Raw genomic sequence first — 20892 nt, 5'->3', positions numbered from 1 at the left:
GTAAATGGTATTAATGCATTTTTATTGTTTTTCCAGGTAAACTCCTACTTTGATTTGACTTTGATATGCTTGTTTTATCCTTTGGTTTTATGTTTTACAATTTTTGCTATTCTTTTAAATTTTAGTTTTAAGAAAGTTTATTACAGTTTTTTATTTCATGCATTTGTTTAAAATTGTTCATCACTATGGCCAGCTCTGCTTCTCCTTTGAAATGTTTTCTAAAATGAAGCTGACCGACTTCATAATGAGCAATGCCACAGAAGCTCTGACATATTCTCTCTCCCCTGCACCGCTACACTAGACACCAATAACTCAAAATCTCAAATCCCATCCTGCATGATGCTGTAATAAACTGGCATATAACTTATGAATAACGATCGCACACCAGGTCAGAGGAAGGGAAGACGACCGGTTAGCAGATGGAAGAGTGTGCAAAAGCGCGCAGGGGTACGAGGCCGGGGCTGGGGGGGTGGGAGGCGTTAGGGAGTGAGTCACTCGTGACTACGGCAGCGTCAAACATGCAACTGTGTGTACTTATAGCCGTCCAGTGGCACGTTGCTTTTTAGATGTACACACGGCTCGGTTCCCTGCAAGACATATTTGCAACTCATCACAGAAACAGCCTGCTGAGCATGCCTGGGTCAGTCGCTCTAACGGAGGGTTGTGGGTGCACTGAGACCTGTTATTCCACCGGAGCGCTTCGAATGCAGTGAAGAGACACAACGCACCCCATTCGAGAAGTTTACACTCAAGACTTCCCATTTCTGTTTACCCAAGGAAACAATTTAGTTACCGGTGAGATATTCATATATTCGCTAATTCCATTCACTGCGAGCCTCGTCAACGAATCCATAAACTTTAAATTGTTGGGGACAAACTGGCTTCCTCCTAACGTTCCCCTACTGTTTATCCGGTTTTATTCGTCAGGCCTCGTCCTGCGCTCATGCATCTAATTAGCGGGAAGTGGCCTGCCAAAGTAGGCCGCCATGTTGAACGGCGGAGACGGGAGCGATGAAGCGCCCTCGGCCCATTACTGAAACAAAAGAGATAACGGACTGGTGGGGAGAGGGGGGGGGGGGGGGGGAAGGGAGGGGAAGAGAGAGTGCTTTACCTCTCTGAGGTAGCAGGAGATTCCTCTGAGTGCAGAATTCATAGCAGTTGGAGATGCAAGCTGAGGAACAGAGGTAGCAGACTGTTAGCATAACGCTCTGATAGTGCACCCCACTAATAACACATGTAAGCTAATGGGGATAGGTTAACCTGATTTAGCACAGTACTGTGGAGTGCTAAATGGATTTCACTAATATCTGGCTGTTGATCATTGTTAGTTTTCTTTGTGACTATTTTCTGTTTGTCTTTTGTTTATGTCTTTGTTTATTTACAGTTAAAATCCCAAGTAGACGTGTCTCCAGGCCACAAGCAACAGGAAAGCCACAGTAGAATACAGAACAAGCTGACTTTTCCCCTATATCCTCTTGGGCTCTTAGTATTACCACAGTACTCTAAAGCAGAGGTTGTTCAGTGATTCAGCCACTCCTAATCGGGGTTTAAGGAGTCTAATCGATACATGTCTGAGCTGTTTGCTTCCCCTTTGTCTGTATCCTCCTTGTGAACCTCTCTGCACTTTGATCACAAATGAGAAACTTGTTGAATAATTCATGTGTTGTGTTGGCCTCATCTGGTCATACTGAGTCACTCTTCCAAGGCTAGACACACACACACACACACACACACACACACACACACTCACAGGGGGCGGGTGTTCCAGACAGACATTGAAGTGTTTGGGTTGGTCAGGTTTCACTCTGCGAAGGGCTACCCGCAACTCCCCGATGAATTCATTATGCGTTAGTTTGTCTTCATCGCACACAGTCACCCTGAGAGAGGAGCACCAGAGACATATAGAGGGCAAGAGAGGGAGAACAGAAAGAGGAGCACAGTCATGCCTTGTTAGTCTTTACATAGGAAAACTGTAACAGAGACCTACACCCACCCACAAAGGTGTATACCATGACCTTCCACTTCATTAGTGGATTGTGTGTGTGTGTGTGTGTGTGTGTGTGTGTGTGTGTGTGTGTGTGTGTGTGTGTGTGTGTGTGTGTGTGTGAGAGAGAGAGAGAGAGAGAGAGAGAGAGAGAGAAAGAGAGAGAGAGAAAAAGGCCTGTAGGCTCAGGCTAATCAGGAAAATAATTTACAGCACTTATTCAACACTACCTTGTGTTGCTATGGTGACAAATAAAATAACAATTTGCTCAACTAGAAATATTATTTTTTACTTTTTTGAACCTGTGGCCAATGGGCAGGCTTTTTGAAGATCAGGATAAACAAATTATTCATTATTGCTTATTATTCATTTTTATTATTACTCCATATTATTTTTATTGTCTGTCCCTTGCTCTTCCATTATTGTTGTATTATGTTGTTCACCTTCAGACTTTCACTTGAAAACTTCTGATATTTGAATTGGCCACAGACTAATCAGATGGCTTGCAACATAGGGTTTATCATTTAAATAATATGTTAACTGTAGCAGTTTTAATTAGTCAGTATGCACTGACTTTCTAACTGAAGCATTTAAAGCAGCCTTTAACATCTGAGAGCTGAACCGTGCTTGTTTCTCACGTGTGGTCACATTGCATTTCCATCTGTTTGTGTTTCTTTGCTATTTTGGTCTATGGACTACAGCTTCATTATACTAATGGTGTCTGCTGGGGAACAACACCAGTATCTCCTGGGACGCAACGCCAACACCAGCACTGGTCTGGACTGCTGTAGCTGCTGCTAGGCTGTTAAAATTGGTTATTTGTTGTGTTTGTCATTCTGTCCTGTTATGGCACAGCAGACCTGCTGGACTTTACATGTGGTAATGTGAGGTACACGTGAGGTGGTTATGTGAGGTGGTTAGAGGTACACGTGAGGTGGTTATATGAGGTGGTCATAAGTACATGTGAGGTGGTTAGAGGTTCATGTGAAGTGGTTATGTGAGGTGGTTATAAGTACATGTGAGGTGGTTAGAGGTACACGTGAGGTGGTTAGAGGTACACGTGAGGTGGTTAGAAGTACACATGAGGTGGTCATAGGTACATGTGAGGTGATTAGAGGTTCACGTGAAGTGGTTATGTGAGGTGGTCAGAGGTTCACGTGAAGTGGTTATGTGAGGTGGTTAGAGGTACACGTGAGGTGGTTAGAGGTACACGTGAGGTGGTTATGTGAGGTGGTTAGAGGTACACGTGAGGTGGTTATGTGAGGTGGTCATAAGTACATGTGAGGTGGTTAGAGGTACACGTGAGGTGGTTATGTGACGGGGTTAGAGGTACACATAAGGTGGTCATAGGTATATGTGAGGTGGTCAGAGGTTCATGTGAAGTGGTTATGTGAGGTGGTCAGAGGTTCACCTGAGATTGGTTATGTGAGGTAGGTACACGTGAGGTGGTTATGGGAGGTAGTCATACGTACATGTGAGGTGGTCAGAGGTTCACCTGAGATTGGTTATGTGAGGTGGTCATAGGTACATGTGAGGTGGTTAGAGGTTCACATGAGGTGGTCAGAGGTACACGTGAGGTGGTTATGTGAGGTGGTCAGAGGTACATGTGAGGTGGTCAGAGGTACACCTGAGGATGGTTATGTGAGGTGGTCAGAGGTACACGTGAGGTGGTTATGTGAGGTGGTCAGAGGTACATGTGAGGTGGTCAGAGGTACACCTGAGGATGGTTATGTGAGGTGGTCAGAGGTACACGTGAGGTGGTTATGTGAGGTGGTCTGAGGTACACCTGAGGATGGTTATGTGAGGTGGTCAGAGGTACACGTGAGGTGGTTATGTGAGGTGGTCAGAGGTATACGTGAGGTGGTTAGTTGAGGTGGTCATAGGTACATGTGAGGTGGTCAGAGGTTCACCTGAGGATGGTTATGTGAGGTGGTCAGAGGTTCACATGAGGTGGTCAGAGGTACACGTTAGGTGGTTATGTGGGGTGGTCATAGGTAAGAGGTAGGAGGTTCATGTGGTCAGTTAGCCTTTTTCCCCCTCCTTTTCCTAAGCCACGTGGACATGTGAGAGCTTCATACTGCACCTGTTCTGCAACTGTGACCCACTAACACTGCCAGCACACCCTCCTGGCAAACCGGCTGTGGAGTTTAGACCTCTGACTTGGGGCAGTGGTGTTTGTGTTATTAAATCAGCACTCTGACTGGGAGTTATCAGCATGTCAACAGAATAAGCCAGAGTACAGACCACACTAGGCCAGAGTATGCAGTCTCCTCATGGTCCTAGAGCATGCCGGTCTTGACACAAAGCAGTCTGGCTTCACTCATGAGTAGGTAAGTCAAGAGAAGACAGCAGGAAGAGGACGAACACGCAGACCTTCAGCTAAGCGTTCTGAACGGACAGTCTGGCTTCATCCATGTTCTCTCATTATTCTACCACCAGCCCACCACAATAATCACTGGCTTTCTGGAACTGTCTGGCCATGAGAGGGCAGGCAGAGTGTGCCAGACACGCGTTGCCCTGGGAAACGGAACAAGACGGTGGTTGTTTAAGGACTGGCTGGTAATTTAGAGCAAGCCACCTTGTCATCCCAGCAGAACATGAGAATCCAGCCTCACACACTTATACTGGAGGGAGAGAGAGAGAGAGATGGAGAGAGAAGGGGAACAGCAGGATAACAGGTCATTTGTATGCAGAGCTGCTGATTCTGAGTAGAATTTATCATTAATACATCCCATCTTTAATATCAACCCATCATTTTGCTGACTGAGAGTGAACAATCAGTATGAAATGGAAAGCTAATAAGGTGAGGTATTTCTAATGGAAAAGACATCTAATGTGTTTGGAGTGCCTTAACACTTAAAAGTTATGACAGCACTGATTCCCATTTTCATTAATGTGATTCTTTTGTGCAGTATGAGTTAAGAGAGTTTGAATTGTCATGTGGCATTGTGTGTAGCAGACCCGGCTGCAGAAACATTTTAAAGGGGGGGCATTTTTTTCAAAAAGCCTTTTATTTGCTTAAAATTGAACAGCGGCTCTATGGCGACTCCAGTGCTGAGAAACAACAATCTGTCAATAAAATCCCAAAATCTAAACAAACAAACAAAAAAAACAATAGTGCAGTGCTTTGTTCATTAAATTAAATTAAAAGTAAAATATATGCAAAAACACATGCAGTGAAAAACATAAGCACTGATGTCAGAACACTGACTGAAGTAAACATTCATGCTAGGAGGGTTAACTACAACAGCTAGGGAGTACAAGCAGCAGAACAGAGAACTGTCAGGCCTGCAAGAAACCTAAGTTTGTGCATGTGAGGGAGGAGGTGTGATGAGCAGAAAGAGGTTTACTCCACTTTTAGTAGAGTGGCAGACGGCGTTTGTGTAGTGTGTGAAACTAACTAACCCTCCTAGCATGAATGTTTACTCCAGTGTTGACTTCAACGCTTACGTTTCCAACTGAAATGAATGGTGCTGCTTCCTGTCCATTCTCATGTACTCCAGTGTCACTTGTTGTCCTCTTATTTGTTTGGAAATAAGTCCGAATATCCATGCCACACGAACAACGGTGAGCGTAGCTGTTTCTCAATTATGAACTTTAGTCAGTGACCCGCCCCCCTCCAACTGTAATTGGCTAGAACGTTGCCTTCCTTCACTGATTGGTTGAATTGTATGACTGACAAACTGAGATAGGAAAAATAGAAAGATGGTCACTCAGAGGTGAAAACAAAACAAACAAAAAAAAAAACATATACGGCTTCCAGTCCAGTCAGGGGGGGCATAGCTGACTCTGTGGGGGGGCACTGCCCGCCAATGCCCGCCCATGCCGCCGGGTCTGGTGTGTAGTTGGCCAAACCTCAGTGAAACAGTTTCTAACGAAGGTTCCTACTGAGGTAATTCCATACTGTTCTCAATACTGTTCGCGACACTGTTCTCAGGATGTCCACTGACAGCATCACTGTTAGTTTCACTATTCTCTTTTAATAAGGCATGGATAGTTTTCTCTCATTCAGAAAGTGTACTACAGTCATGGGGTCACCATGGGAAATTTAGTCCACTAGCACAGTACAACAAACCTACCTAACTAATTAAATAGAAGCTGGTTATTATACAATAACACTACATATATAATAGTACATAATAAAGGAACACCATAAAGATAAAGCCACACTTCTTCCAGACTTCAACCTGCTTTTCTTTCCATTTGTAAAGGTTCACAGAGGGAGGGTATTTAGTAATGCTGGTAGTTTGCCAGCAACTTGGAAGCTCTATAGTCAATGAAGTGCAGCTGCTACAGAAATTCACACGTACGTGTGTGTGTGTGTGTGTGTGTGTTTCTGCAGAGGTTAATGTGAGTTCTCATTAGCCTTAAGCAGTCTAACAGCCCTGTAAGCCCTCTGTTTCTTTCTCTTATGTACGCGCGCACACACACACACACACACACACACACACTGCTCACAGCCTCTCTAAGGGTCAGTGAAATTAAATGCCCCAGGGAAGTAATTCTGACCTCAATCTGTCACTACTGCTGGAAGTGACAGAGAGAGAGAGAGAGAGAGAGAGAGAGGAAGAGAGGTAAGAGAAGAGGAGAAAGAAAGAGGAGAGAGAATGTGCTTAGAGGAAACTACTGGACAGGGTATCAGTCCAGACTAGATAAGAACGCCAGTCTCACTGTTTCTCACACAGAAACAATTGTATTGAATCAGATTTCAATACAATACATATAATCCCCTGAGTTCCTTCGCTGGTATTTTAGCAGCATTCCTAGGAGGACCTTTCCCTAATGTACTAAAAGAATGCAGTGCACAGCACAACAAGGACTTACATCACTGTGAGTCAACAATGTTACCACAGTGCTCAACACACTCGACAACATCTAAATGTAGCTGACACAGCATGACACGTCTTTGCATCATTCAGCCCTAGCAGGTACATAGAGCGGCAGGTAAGCAGAGAGGGATAGAAACTTATGTATGTAGCCCAGTGAAAAGGATGCTGGGAAGAATGCTGTGATCCAGCTGTTGTTGTGAATGCTAGTTGCCGTACTTGTGAGTGTTTTGGTTCGGAAACACTGCAGAGAAAGAATCTGGACAGGCTTGCTGGAGCGTCCATGGCACAGAGAGAATCTGCAGTTGATCAGGAATGAGGAACAGGTGATGGAGAATGAGGAACAGGTGATGGAGAATGAGGAACGTGTGTGGTGCCCAAGTCAACTCCCAGCCACTCCTGGCCAAAGGCTCCACCCATGGCTCCGCCCACCTCTACTAACCTTCAAGTTTTAAGACAGAGGAGGTTCTTCAGGTGATGGACTCTTAAATTATATATAATTAAAATAACTTGACTCTCAAAATTCATAAGTGCAAGGTGTTATGAGGCGGAGGTGATTGTCGGAGCACCATCTGTAAACAGTGTCGTACAGCACGGCAGCCATAACGCAGAAGCCACGGAGCAGCTTGTCTGCGTTGTCGGCCACGCCCGCTGTGGAAGGTGAGTCAGGATCAGGGCAGCGTGCTGGGTTTCTGTAGCTGTGACAGAATGTCATGGATTCTGTCATGGTCCAATAGACATGTGGTGCCGGTGGTCCTGCAGGCCCAGATGTGCCAGAACAGATGTTGGTTTGGCTGGTCCTCAGTCAGAGTGCTGACTTTCAAGGCAGAAGACCGCAAGGTTAGAGAAAGGCAGAGTTCTCTGTGGGGTATTCCCCATTAGTCTGAGATCTGTTCGCTTAAGAAGGCCGGCTGCACGCTAGGCTTCTCAGAGGAACTCAAGGATCGAGATGCACGTGCCCGCTGTGACCCTGGGGTCCATCAGAGACTGGGCAGGAGACCTTTATGAGGCCCTGGGGTGACTCATTAGCTGGACATGAATGTAGAACAGGTACCTGTAATGGTTTTGCTACAAAAGATGAAGCAGAACTTTTTTTGGCTAATTGTACTCTTTTATACTGTGTGCACCATCATTTTTTAAAGGGTGCTTGTTAAGTTAGGCTGCTCCCGTTCAGATCTTCAGATCTTCAGATCTTCGGTTCAGACGTTTTGAGACATCCTCACAGAAACAGCAGCCTTTCCAATCGCTCCTTTCTTCCTCAGTAAACCTGGCTTGCCAAGGCACATCATTTCTCAGGTGTGTGCAGACAGCTGTTACATGTGCAGACAGACACCTTGGCGGAGCAAGAACATAGCAGCGTCTGCCAGCTGCCGGGTGGGTGGAGTAGGCAGGATGGAGGAAGTGTGCTGTGATTGGACGAACTCCAGACGAGCTGCGTGTGGTCCCAGACCTATTGTTATGTCTCAAATGCACAGAAGGGAGACAGACAATCATCCTGGCTGTAAAATCAGAGGACAGTTCAGGTGGCAAGCTGGAATGTCTGGGGACCCCAGCACAGGAGTTAACCTGGGAAGTGCTACTCCATGTGGGTGTTAACCTGGGAAGTGCTACTTCATGTGGGTGTTAACCTGGGAAGTGCTACTCCATGTGGGTGTTAACCTGGGGAGTGCTACTCCAGTGTGGGTGTTAACCTGGGGAGTGCTACCCCAGCACAGGTGTTAACCTGGGGAGTGCTACCCCAGCACAGGTGTTAACCTGGGGAGTGCTACCCCAGAATGGGTGTTAACCTGGGGAGTGCTACCCCAGAACGGGTGTTAACCTGGGGAGTGCTACCCCAGAACGGGTGTTAACCTGGGGAGTGCTACCCCAGAACGGGTGTTAACCTGGGGAGTGCTACCCCAGAACGGGTGTTAACCTGGGGAGTGCTACTCCAGTGTGGGTGTTAACCTGGGGAGTGCTACCCCAGCACGGGTGTTAACCTGGGGAGTGCTACCCCAGAACAGGTGTTAACCTGGGGAGTGCTACTCCAGTGTGGGTGTTAACCTGGGGAGTGCTACCCCAGCACGGGTGTTAACCTGGGGAGTGCTACCCCAGAACGGGTGTTAACCTGGGGAGTGCTACCCCAGAACGGGTGTTAACCTGGGGAGTGCTACCCCAGAACGGGTGTTAACCTGGGGAGTGCTACCCCAGGGCGTGTGTCAACATGAGGGATAGATTACCTGAGCTGCGTGCAATGTGAGCCAAAAGCAAAGTTCTGTATGCTGTGAAATGGAAGCTCATCATAGTATAGTCTTTAAATTCACAACCTTTGCACATGTGAAAGAAAACACTGCAGTGTCCCTGTGTCAGTCATTAAAGTGACCCGACTAGTGAAGAGAGAACATTACAAAAGGAAAATAAGGAAGCTGAGAAAACTGGAGAGAGAGGGAGGAAGAGAGAGAGAGAGAGAGAGAGAGGACGAGAGAGGTATAGTGGGATATAGTGGGGTAATGTGAGGTATTGTGTAGACTACCTGAGTGTTTTCCTGCTCATATCTTCCTCTGTAATGCCACAGTAGGTTAAAGTCTCGTTCCACACAGGGTTCAGGTTGTTCTTCACAATCTTAGTCTTCAGTTTATTTGCCTGCACAGGTAAACATCATCATCATCATCATCATCATCATCATCATCATCATGACCATCACCATCAGGGACTCTGTAATGATAGTGTCAGGAAGAATGACAAATTCACAACAAAATCGTGTTTTATGTCACAGCCCTGAAGCATGTCCTTTGGAAAACGTACAGGCTGAAGTAGACATGCCTCTACATAAAACCTTTCACATTGTAATGATTCACGGGGGCGGGTGTGACGCAATTGCAAAAAAGATAATTTATTAAACAGAACAGAAACCAAAGGGGACCAGAGAGAATAACCAAGGGTAGAAGAAGACACACTAGATCGAACATAACACTATAAACACGGCGACTAAGTAACGTACTATACAAAACACTAATGAACACACTACTAGAAATATTCGAACATAAACACACTATGAGGAAGGGCTCCGAAATTAAAAGGACTCCTTTACACACGACAACGGACGAACTAACAACTCAAAGGCATGACAACAACAAATATAAACAGGACAGAAAAAAGCTGGAAAACAAAACTAAACGCACAGGGATAACTATACGAACCAAGGGGCAAAACGAAGGCTACGACAAGGTTTAACTGCAAAAGAGAAAACTGGTAGACGGAAACAACGACAAACGAGGAAACTAAAACAGAGTGACAGGGAGGCGGGGTACAAAATACTAGGGAAGACCTAACTAACCAGGAACAACTAAATGAATAAGCAAAGACACAAGAGAATACAACAGGGAAGACAGAGCTAGGACTAACCATACCAGCACACAGGGAACGAAGGAACAACACAGGTACAGAGCATGGAGGTGAGCAAAGGCGGGCAATACAAACAAAGACCGACACGGGAGTGAAACACCACGGGGATTAAATACACTGAAACAAGGGAGGTAAACGAGACTCAGGTGTTTGTGCTAACGATGAGGACAAGACCGACAGAGGGAGGAACAAATGGGAACGGGGAAGCTAGGCGGGACTAGGGAGGAGGGAGGGGCTAAACGTGACAGAACCCCCCCTCAAGGCGTGCAACTCCGGGGCACGCCAAACAGGGAGGGCCGGACAGATGCCGGGGACAGAGGCATCAAGACACAGAGGGAGACGAGTGGGCGAGGCCGGGGCAGGGACTACAGACACAGGGCAGGATGGACATAGTGGATCAGACACCAGACGTACGGGAGAACCGGGACAAGGAATGGGAGGCGACGTGGGAACAGGACCAGACAGGACAGGACAGGGAACCGGCACAGGAGGCGGGACCAAAGGGGCCGGACAAGAAGGGGTCAAGGGCACAGGACTGGACACTCGGGAAGACTGGGACACCGAGGCAAACAGACGGAGGACGACGGAGACAGGGACGGGAACAAAGTGGGTGACCACCTGGGGAACAGAGACAGGTACAGGGACATGGAGGACACCACCAAGGACGGACACAGGGACAGGTACGTGGACGCGGACGGAGACGCACACAGGAACAGGGACCAACAGGAAACCAGGGAGGGGGCATGGCAACAAAGGGAACACAGGTAAGTGCAAAACAGGTCCAACACGGGGGCTAGCATCCAAACGGTTCAGCACTGCGTCAGTCTTAGACCCACAGGCGGGCAAAGTAGTCATTGTGGCGACGTGCGCAGACTGAGGAATGTCCAGGGGAGCCGGCGGAGCCGGAGGAGTGTCCAGGGGAGCCGGGGAAGGGTCCAGGTGCACAGGTAGGTTCAATTGAGGGACAGCGGAGACCGGGGAGGCCGGACGGCGGGCCACAGGGACCGGATGCCGGGCCGCGGGGACCGGTGGGATCGGACGCCGGGCCGCGGGGACCGGTGGGATCGGTCGCCGGGCCGCGGGGACCGGTGGGACCGGACGCCGGGCCGCGGGGACCGGTGGGACCGGACGCCGGGCCGCGGGGACCGGACGCCGGGCCGCGGGGACCGGACGCCGGGCCGCGGGGACCGGTGGGACCAGCCGACGGGCCGCAGGGACCGGCAGGGCCTGTCGGGCGGCAGCGGGAACAGGAGGAACAAGGGGGGTCTTAAGGAGCCGGGACGTAGACTGGACCCTGGGGAGCCTGAGAGCCGAGGAGGCCCTGGGGAGCCTGGGAGCCGAGGAGGCCCTGGGGAGCCTGGGAGCCGAGGAGGCCCTGGGGAGCCTGGGAGCCGAGGAGGCCCTGGGGAGCTTGGGAGCCGAGGAGGCCCTGGGGAGCTTGGGAGCCGGAGACGTTGAGGCGACGCCGTCGGGAGCAGGCGGGAACGCAGGGCAGACGTCGTCGAGAGCTGGCGGGAACGCAGGGCAGACGTCGTCGAGAGCCGACGGGTTCGCCACGCAGACGTCGTCGGGAGGAAGCGGGTTCGCCACGCAGATGTCGTCGGGAGGAAGCGTGGTCGCCACGCAGACGTCGTCGGGAGGAAGCGTGGTCGCCACGCAGACGTCGTCGGGAGGAAGCGTGGTGGCCACCGGAGCGCAGTCGTCGGCGTGGGGCGTGGCCACCAGAGCGCAGTCGTCGGCGTGGGGCGTGGCCACCAGAGCGCAGTCGTCGGCGTGGGGCGTGGCCACTGGAGCGCAGTCGTCGGCGTGGGGCGTGGCCACCGGAGCGCAGTCGACGTCGTGGGGCGTGGCCACCGGAGCGCAGTCGACGTCGTGGGGCGTGGCCACCGGAGCGCAGTCGACGTCGTGGGACATGGCCACCGGAGTGCAGTCGACGTGCACGGGGGTCCTGATCCTGTCTATGACCAACAGGTCAGCAGGTATTCCCCGTGGAGCTGACTTGCTTGTCTCCTTACCGAACCTGTCGAGCAGTAGCTGACAGAATCCCTCCACTGTCCATGCGTCCGAAACGCGACGCGCCAGGATAATGTTCGCCCATTCCAGGGCTTTTCCTCTCAGCAGAGACCTTAAAAACAGCACCAGTATCTCCTCCGATGGAGTGGGGATCGTGAGGAACTGAACATAGGCCTTACTCTGAAAAACAAACACCCTGACATGCCCGTTCTCGCCATCATACTCCTCCGGACAGAGGCATAAGGAGGGTAGAGCCACAGGCTTACCCACGGAGTCTCTAACGAGCAGAGACTGGACAGAGTCTAATTGTTCCATGAACAATTCCATGTTAAACGGCTCAATCGGTAAGATTAATGTTTTCTGATCTTGCTGCGTCATGTTAAACTGTTCGGTCTTTTTGTAATGATTCACGGGGGCGGGTGTGACGCAATTGCAAAAAAGATAATTTATTAAACAGAACAGAAACCAAAGGGGACCAGAGAGAATAACCAAGGGTAGAAGAAGACACACTAGATCGAACATAACACTATAAACACGGCGACTAAGTAACGTACTATACAAAACACTAATGAACACACTACTAGAAATATTCGAACATAAACACACTATGAGGAAGGGCTCCGAAATTAAAAGGACTCCTTTACACACGACAACGGACGAACTAACAACTCAAAGGCATGACAACAACAAATATAAACAGGACAGAAAAAAGCTGGAAAACAAAACTAAACGCACAGGGATAACTATACGAACCAAGGGGCAAAACGAAGGCTACGACAAGGTTTAACTGCAAAAGAGAAAACTGGTAGACGGAAACAACGACAAACGAGGAAACTAAAACAGAGTGACAGGGAGGCGGGGTACAAAATACTAGGGAAGACCTAACTAACCAGGAACAACTAAATGAATAAGCAAAGACACAAGAGAATACAACAGGGAAGACAGAGCTAGGACTAACCATACCAGCACACAGGGAACGAAGGAACAACACAGGTACAGAGCATGGAGGTGAGCAAAGGCGGGCAATACAAACAAAGACCGACACGGGAGTGAAACACCACGGGGATTAAATACACTGAAACAAGGGAGGTAAACGAGACTCAGGTGTTTGTGCTAACGATGAGGACAAGACCGACAGAGGGAGGAACAAATGGGAACGGGGAAGCTAGGCGGGACTAGGGAGGAGGGAGGGGCTAAACGTGACACACATTTTGGTCTCCCCTGTCAATCAGGGAAAGGCAGTCACATGCTTCCTCCAAGGAGTATACAGCCAGTCATCATATCTTATCAAAGTGCAGTTCATGTGTAACGGTGTTAAGAAATTGTTAATTTAATAGAATAAATCCTGCATAAATGGTTTGAGACTGTTTTGTATTGTGCGATTTCTGCAGGGAAGAGAATTCTATTGCTGCAGGTAGGTGGGACAATCGTGGGTCTGAGAAAAATTATTTAAAGCCATATTTACACTATCCCAGTTAAACATAATATACTGTATAAGATCTATAAATTGCATTTGTGGGATATTTTACTTTGTTACAATTTTTGTTGGCCTTAATGTGTTCGTATTGGAAAATGCTATTTATAATGCGGCATTTGTTTTGTTTAGGCGGACACACGATCCAGAGTGACTAGCTTGGAACGTCGTGGCTGCACTCCACGTGCAGCACCAGTGGTGACCAGAATAATACTTTTTCATTTGTAGAAAAAAATGGATGAAGCAATGTTTTATGGGATAATACTTTTTCATTTGTATAAAAAATGGATGAAGCAATGTTTTATGGGATTTCGGCAGAGAGAAGAGAATTCCATTGCTGCAGGCAGACTCCACATATAATTCCACCCTAAAAGCAAATTTAACAACCCTTGTGCAGGGAATAAAATGTCTTCACCAAATTGAATCATTTGCAACGACACATCGCAGAGTCAAACACAGACCAGTGACACATTTAGCCTCAGGGGGTGGAGTAACACACTCAGAGGCTGGCACTTTCTGATGCGTATCTCACAGACACCTGTGATTGGCCAGTGTGACCGTGATTGACAGGGCAGAGCAAGTATGCCACACCTCCATCTGAGAGTATGGCCGGTTTTGCTCTCTCAGGCTGTCAGAGCCAGTGATATCATCAGGCATGACATCATCAAAGACGAAGCTCACGATCACGACCCAACAGTCTTCAGGAGCCTATAAAACGCTTTCTGATGGAGCTGGTCAGCATGGTTATAGACAATAAGCAGTTAACCTTTATGAGGAAGAGCTAGAACAGATGGGCACATCTGTGCTAATGCTGGAGAAACATCACAGGCAGTCCAAGGATTCAGCTGCAGTTCATGAGTCACATAAACTAAACGAAATCTTACCTCCAAACGTCATTCTGACTCACTGTTTGTTATTGACTCTAACAAGACTGACAGTAAGGCTGAAGTCAATTACTCTGACACTAAAAACGCCTAAAATGTCAGCGCCTGCAATAAATTGGACAGTGTGCGTGTGGGGTGTAAGTGTGTTTTTACTTCACACTAATGAGACTCCATGAAGTGTGTCAGTCAAGTGTTTTGAAGGCTTCCTCTTTTTTTCCCACCATGTGGACAGAGAGCGTGGGACAGGACACGGCGTGCCTTCACACTGCTGGTTCTGATGCCCGAAATACCCTGTGTGGGGGCGCGTGTGTCAAGGAGGGTGTGCTATGACCCCTACCAAGCTAGCCGGGTGAAACGACAGCTCTCAACATGCGAGTGTAGGAACAGACAGAACACCAACTTTGGCATTCACAACAATGCTATTGATGCTTGTTCAGTAGTTGGTGGTTTTTATAAGTAATTAGGAAATGTGTATGTGCAATATGGCCTTGATCTGCTAAACACACGTCACTGCAATCACGCAATTAGTGGAATGAAATTATGCTGAAATGTTACCAGTAAAATTGCTTGTAAGAAAATATGTGACAAAACTCTAAGAAATGTCCTGACACCAATCTGAATTATTACAATTTGTTTAACAATGTAATAATACCTTTGTGCTGTTCACATATCTTTAATATCTTGAGTGACTCCATGTTCTGGCTCTGGCTGGTATCTGTACATTAATGAGCAGAGTCATCTCAGACTGGATGTGTCTTGAGCCAAGGTTGAAACGTTTTCCAAAGTCAACATGACCCTCACGATACACCCACCTCTCACCTATACACCACATCTGTTCCACTGCCACACAACGCACACTGCTGTGATCTAAAACTCACAACGTCAAACTCAAGATGGATCTTGGCATATTTCTGAGAGAACAGGGCTAATAAACTCTACAGGTGAATATTATTAATGGAGCTAATAATAGAACTACGGCACTGGATCAAAAAGAAAACATGCAATAAATGTGCAGTGTGTTTCTCTCCTCTGCTGTTTGGAATACACTGTTTCCTATAGACATAAGCAGGCTTCCAATCTTCTGACACTCAGGTTTCCAGGCGTATCTCAGCTTGCTTAACACATTGTGTCATGGTGTGTTGTCGTGTACATCCCAGGAACTGCCGACCCTCCCAGGACCTCCCTGGGGTCACCGTCTGATGCTCATAGGTCATAACTGGACACCCAGCAGTCTCGTGTTTCAAATCGAAGTCAGTCTCATCCTCCTTTGTAACGTATGAGGCATTCAGCTCTTTCTCTCACAGGAAGCTACCCGGGGGTTTGTGCAGTCTGGAGTCTCAGAGCTAGACTAGGCTAGGATACGTTCCATGAGTAGACGACTGAATGGCATAAAATGTAAATGTATGAATGGACTATTATAATGAAACCATAACTATGTCTGACACTACAGTAGTATTTTGCTTTAGACTTGCTCCATCGCCATGGGAATCAGTGTTAGTATGATGTCATTTATGCCTTCATAGTAATTACTTAACTGTTCAATGACAGGGGACAGGTTGAATGCAACTGTCAGATTGTCAAGGTTACTTTGCTGTTAAGTGGGAGGGGACAGGATGATTGACAGTAACAAAGTGTCATGGCTGTGTGGCTGTTTAGTGGGAGGGGACAGCATGATTGACAGTGGAGGAAGTAGATCAGACCTTGCAGGCACCAGGGAGCAGATGCAGTTTCACATAAGGGTCAGCCAAACCATTGAAATCCATGGATTTAAGACCCTGTAACAGAGAAAGAGAGGGATAGAGAGATGTAGCTGTGTGCACAGGTGCGTAAACACAACCTGGTAACAGACAGCATATTCAGATCATCCCGGTATCATGTTCAGACGATGTATGTCTGTGTCTCTGCAACAGGCCCACTGGCTCAGGTTCTGCTGAGTGCTTCAATGTGTTCACAAGCCAAAAACCAGATGCTCCTGAACCTGAGAGACTGGGATCCTTTGGGAACCCTTGGGATTTTTCCGCCCGTTGGGGTTAGTAATCATCAGTTAATGACTAGCTTTCTCACTGACAAATGGGACTATACAAGATTCTCCTCAGACAACACAGCACAGACGACTAAGACAAAAACAACAGAAAGGTTTTCATCAATCAGAAACAGCTCTATGCATGGTCAAATACATCTACATGTCTTCTGCATCTTAAGGGTTGGGGGAGGGGGTTAGGGGCGGGGCTTGATGCATGTAGGACTCCCTGACCTGTCAATCTGAGCTCATTAGCATAGACTGGCTGTTTGCATTAGTACTGGCAGTCGACATTAAGGTCTATAGCCTGCCCCAATTCAGTACATCACTACACTACAGCAGAGCAGAGTACACCACTTTACTACGGCAGTGTGGAGCTACTTTACTCTGGATGCATCATTCTACTGTAGTGACCTAAAGAATCATGGAGTTAAAATACTTTTAACTGTTAATATTGTAACGGACCAACTTTAATCATGGATGAAATTAGTGAAGTGATATAGCGGGGGAAAGTTGCACCCCTGCCAATGGAGATCTACTAGCTCCTAATCCAATATAACCAGTGTCCAGTATTAAGGTAATTCTAAAGGCAACAGCTATGTTGTGAATGTAGATCTGTGGTGTAAAGATGCTGTTCAGGGGAGAGGAACTCTGGCAGGGAGCCAGTGCTCATGCGCTCTGTGTCCTGGTTTACATGCTGGGACAAAATCTCTAAATGCTAGAAAATTATAGTTCTGTGAAAAAACTGCAGAAAAGTTGTGTGATCAAACAAGAAATCTGGGCGTCATTCCCTAATCAAATCTGTGGCTTCAGCTCAGCATTCATCTCAGGGGAATAAGAATCATTCCTCTCCAGGTGCCTTGGAGCACAGAGTGATGGAGTGAACGTCATGGACATCGCAGGAAGCAGGAAGCAGGAAGCAGGAGTGGTGTGGGTACCTTGGCTCTGAGGATGGTGCAGTGCAGGGAACTGCTGGCCGACTCATAGAGCAGGTCAAACTCCAGCGTACCTAAAGAGGCTGCACACGACAACCAGGCCACACACAACTCACGCAACACATTACATTAACGGCATAGAACAAAACGTTTCCTACTTCTGGAGACATATGGCCTTATTTAATACAAGATGGCGCATGTGTGTTTACACTGTTGGATACGGATGCTGAAGCCACATTCAGAAAACATTAATGTGTTGAACCCATTCAGTGTTGTATGTCAGTGTACTGTCAGTGTTTTGTATTGAAAGGTTTTTAAAACCCCATACTACATACTATGTAGATATTGTTAGCACTTAGTGTTCTGTCATCAGTTAATTCATCAGCTAGTAGCCTAATTACATCACCTGCTGTAGTGCTTCAACAGTGGACAAATGGTAATAAACTCCAGGCAGAAGGGAGTGCATTTCAAGCGCCCATGAGTATGCTCTGACAGAGCTGATCACGATGTTGAACACGTGAGCAACCGGACACAGTCCACTCGGCTCCACAGACAGGCTGACATATCTAAAGGTCACTGCAGAACCTGTAGTTGCATGATGGAGACGAGCTCTCCACAGCTACGGTGTGCACCACACTCACTGTTGTCATCACTGTCACCGCTGTCAATCTCCACAGACGTGTCCACGCTGCTCAGCAGAGACAGTGTCCCTCCGCCTCCTGCCAGGCCTGGAGAGACGGGAGAGAGAAGACCGCCTCCTGCCGCCAGTGCCGCTCCTCCAGCTGGACATGTTGTGGAAGGAAACCCCGCCTGGTTTGGCGACAGCGAATCAGAAAGCGAAGATGTAGGGGAGAGGCGGGGAAAGTAAGAAGAGATTTGCCTGATTGGTCGAATGGGGCCAGGGCAGACATTAATTGCCATGTGCTCCTGGATGGAGATGGTCATTCTTTTTCCTTTCTGCACCGTCATCTAGCTGAAAAAACAGACAAAGAAGGCAACAGACAGGTGATCAAATGAGCTAAAATGATTCTGACAATTACTCAGTGATGACAATCAACAGTGATCTGACCTACTGACAATAAACAACTATTCTTGAATTTAGAAAATGCACACAATGTAACTCCAAGTCAACCACACTTCTCTGTTCAGTTAGGAAGCAACACCGATTGTGAATCAATTTCACCTGCTCTTGTGCAAATTGAACAGACAACTTCTAGAAATGAGAGGCAATTAGCAAGACAGTCCCTATAAAGGAGTGGTTCTGCAGGTGGTGACCACAGACCTTTTCTCTGTTCTCATCCTTTCTAATTGATGTTTTGGTCACTTTGGCATTTTGTCAGTTCTCTCCCCTTAGAAGTAGCATCTCTCACCCACAGAAGTGTCTCAGCTCATCCAAAATAGCACATCAATGCGAACTGTGGCAAGAAGGTTTGCTGTGTCTGTCAGCAGTGTCCAGAGCATGGAGCAGATACCAGGACACAGGCCAGTACACCAGGAGACATGGAGGGGGCCGTAGGAGGGCAAGAACCCAACAGCAGGACTGCTACTTCCTCCATTGTGCAAGGAGGAACAGGAGGAGCTGTGCCAGAGCCCTGCAAATTGACCTCCAGCAGGCCACTAATATCCACGTTTCTGCTCAAACTGTCAGTAACAGACTCCATGAGGGTGGTATGAGGACCTGACGTCCACAAGTGGGGCATGTGCTTACAGCCCAACACCATGCTGGGAGATTGACATTTGCCAGAGAACACTGAGATTGGCAGATTCGCCATTGGCGCCCTGTGCTCTTCACGGTTGAGAGCAGGTTCATACTGAGCATGACAGACGTGATAGAGTCTGGAAACACCAAGGAGAACGTTCTGCTGCCTGCAGAGGGCCGCACAGACCTCCATGTGCTAGCCTGAGGTACCCTGATACCCTGATACCCTGTACCCTGTACCGGGATGAGATACTCGGACACATTGTGAGACCATATGCTGGTGCAGTGGGCCCTGGGATTGCAGGACAATGCTAGGCCTCATGTGGCTGAAGTGTGTCAGCAGTTCCTGCATGATGAAGGCACTGATGCTATGGACTGGTCTGCCTGTTCCCCAGACCTGAATCCAATCAAGCACATCTGGGACATCATGTCTTGTTCCATCCACCAACACCATGTTGTACTACAGACTGTCCAGGAGTTGACTGACGCTTTAATCCAGGTCTGGGAGGAGATTCCTCAGGAGAACATCTGCCACCTCATCAGGAGTATGCCCAGGTGTTGTAGGGAGGTCATACAGGCACGTGAAGGTGTGTGTGTGTGTGTGTGTGTGTGTGTGTGTGTGTGTGTGTGTGTGTGTGTGTGTGTGTGTGTGTGTGTGTGTGTGTGTGTGTGTGTGTGCGTGTGTGCGTATTGATGTGGTTTGCAGCAGGGCTTAATTTGTAAATCAAACGTTGCCAGAACGCAAGCGTAAATTGTTACACTGGCGGTATAATATTTTATATTTTGCCGGATCGAGGCAGACAGTTCCCGGAACGCACGCTTCAAAATGAAAGAGTTCCCAGATCCTGTTCCGGCAGGATCCGGCTCAAATTAAGCCCTGGTTTGCAGACTTTGCATGTTCCATAAAGCAAAGCATGAACATAACAGACAAATGGATCCCTGGTTCATATCATACTGCACTAACAGACAGCACTTATTAGTGGAAGTCACATGTCTCTGGTCCAGTTACTCGAGGAGTGCCCCAGGGACCAGTTCTCCTCTTCACCATTTACCTGCTCGTCACTTCAGCAAATCATCCATGATATTGTTCTCAGATTTAAATTTTCATGTAGAGTAAATCTGATTTGATGTCAGCGATAAGAATACTAATGTTTTATCACTTATCACCGGTTCACCTGGTCTCCCAGCAGGCAGGACACGCCCACTCTTTCTCTCTCTCTCTCTCTCTCTCTCTCTCTCTCTCTCTCACACACACACACACACACACACACACACACACACACACACACACACACACACACACACACACACACAACACACACACACACACACACAGTGTTTCTGCATTAGATGAACCCTCTGAATCATTATCACTGACTTCATTGTCAGCTTTGTTTTCCAAGTACACTCAAGTCAAGTAGTAATGGAGGAGGAATGGAGCATAAAGTAGGGATGGAGTAGTAATGGATATTATATATATATATATATATATATATATATATATATATATATATATATATATATATATATATATATATATATATATATATATATACACATCTGAAATGTTCTGTTCATGTTTAATCTAGAAGCCTTGAGGACAAATTACTGTACATTGCATATAACCAGTTCCTAAAGATTCATTATGGTTATCACTACAGACATTGTGGTCT

General features: G+C 47.5%; 1 protein-coding gene across 3 annotated transcripts in view; it reads right to left on the bottom strand.

Annotated features, from left to right (window-relative positions):
• LOC143511006 (double C2-like domain-containing protein alpha) overlaps positions 1-20892 on the bottom strand; it is a 59549-nt gene that overhangs the window by 7514 nt on the left and 31143 nt on the right. For 2 of the 3 annotated variants that reach the window (XM_077000975.1, XM_077000973.1), the window contains exons 2-7: positions 18162-18493; positions 17524-17603; positions 16266-16340; positions 9323-9432; positions 1751-1877; positions 1112-1171 (exon numbers count right to left, since the gene is read on the bottom strand). In XM_077000975.1, coding sequence (XP_076857090.1) covers positions 1112-1171; positions 1751-1877; positions 9323-9432; positions 16266-16340; positions 17524-17603; positions 18162-18489 — 780 coding nt within the window. In that variant the 5' untranslated portion in view covers positions 18490-18493. The remainder of the gene's footprint in view (positions 1-1111; positions 1172-1750; positions 1878-9322; positions 9433-16265; positions 16341-17523; positions 17604-18161; positions 18494-20892) is intronic. The other variant, XM_077000974.1, reaches the window with a different exon arrangement.

Source organism: Brachyhypopomus gauderio, chromosome 3, assembly GCF_052324685.1.
Source record: "Brachyhypopomus gauderio isolate BG-103 chromosome 3, BGAUD_0.2, whole genome shotgun sequence".
Taxonomy (NCBI): domain Eukaryota; kingdom Metazoa; phylum Chordata; class Actinopteri; order Gymnotiformes; family Hypopomidae; genus Brachyhypopomus; species Brachyhypopomus gauderio.
This window is presented reverse-complemented; position numbering and strand designations above follow the sequence as displayed.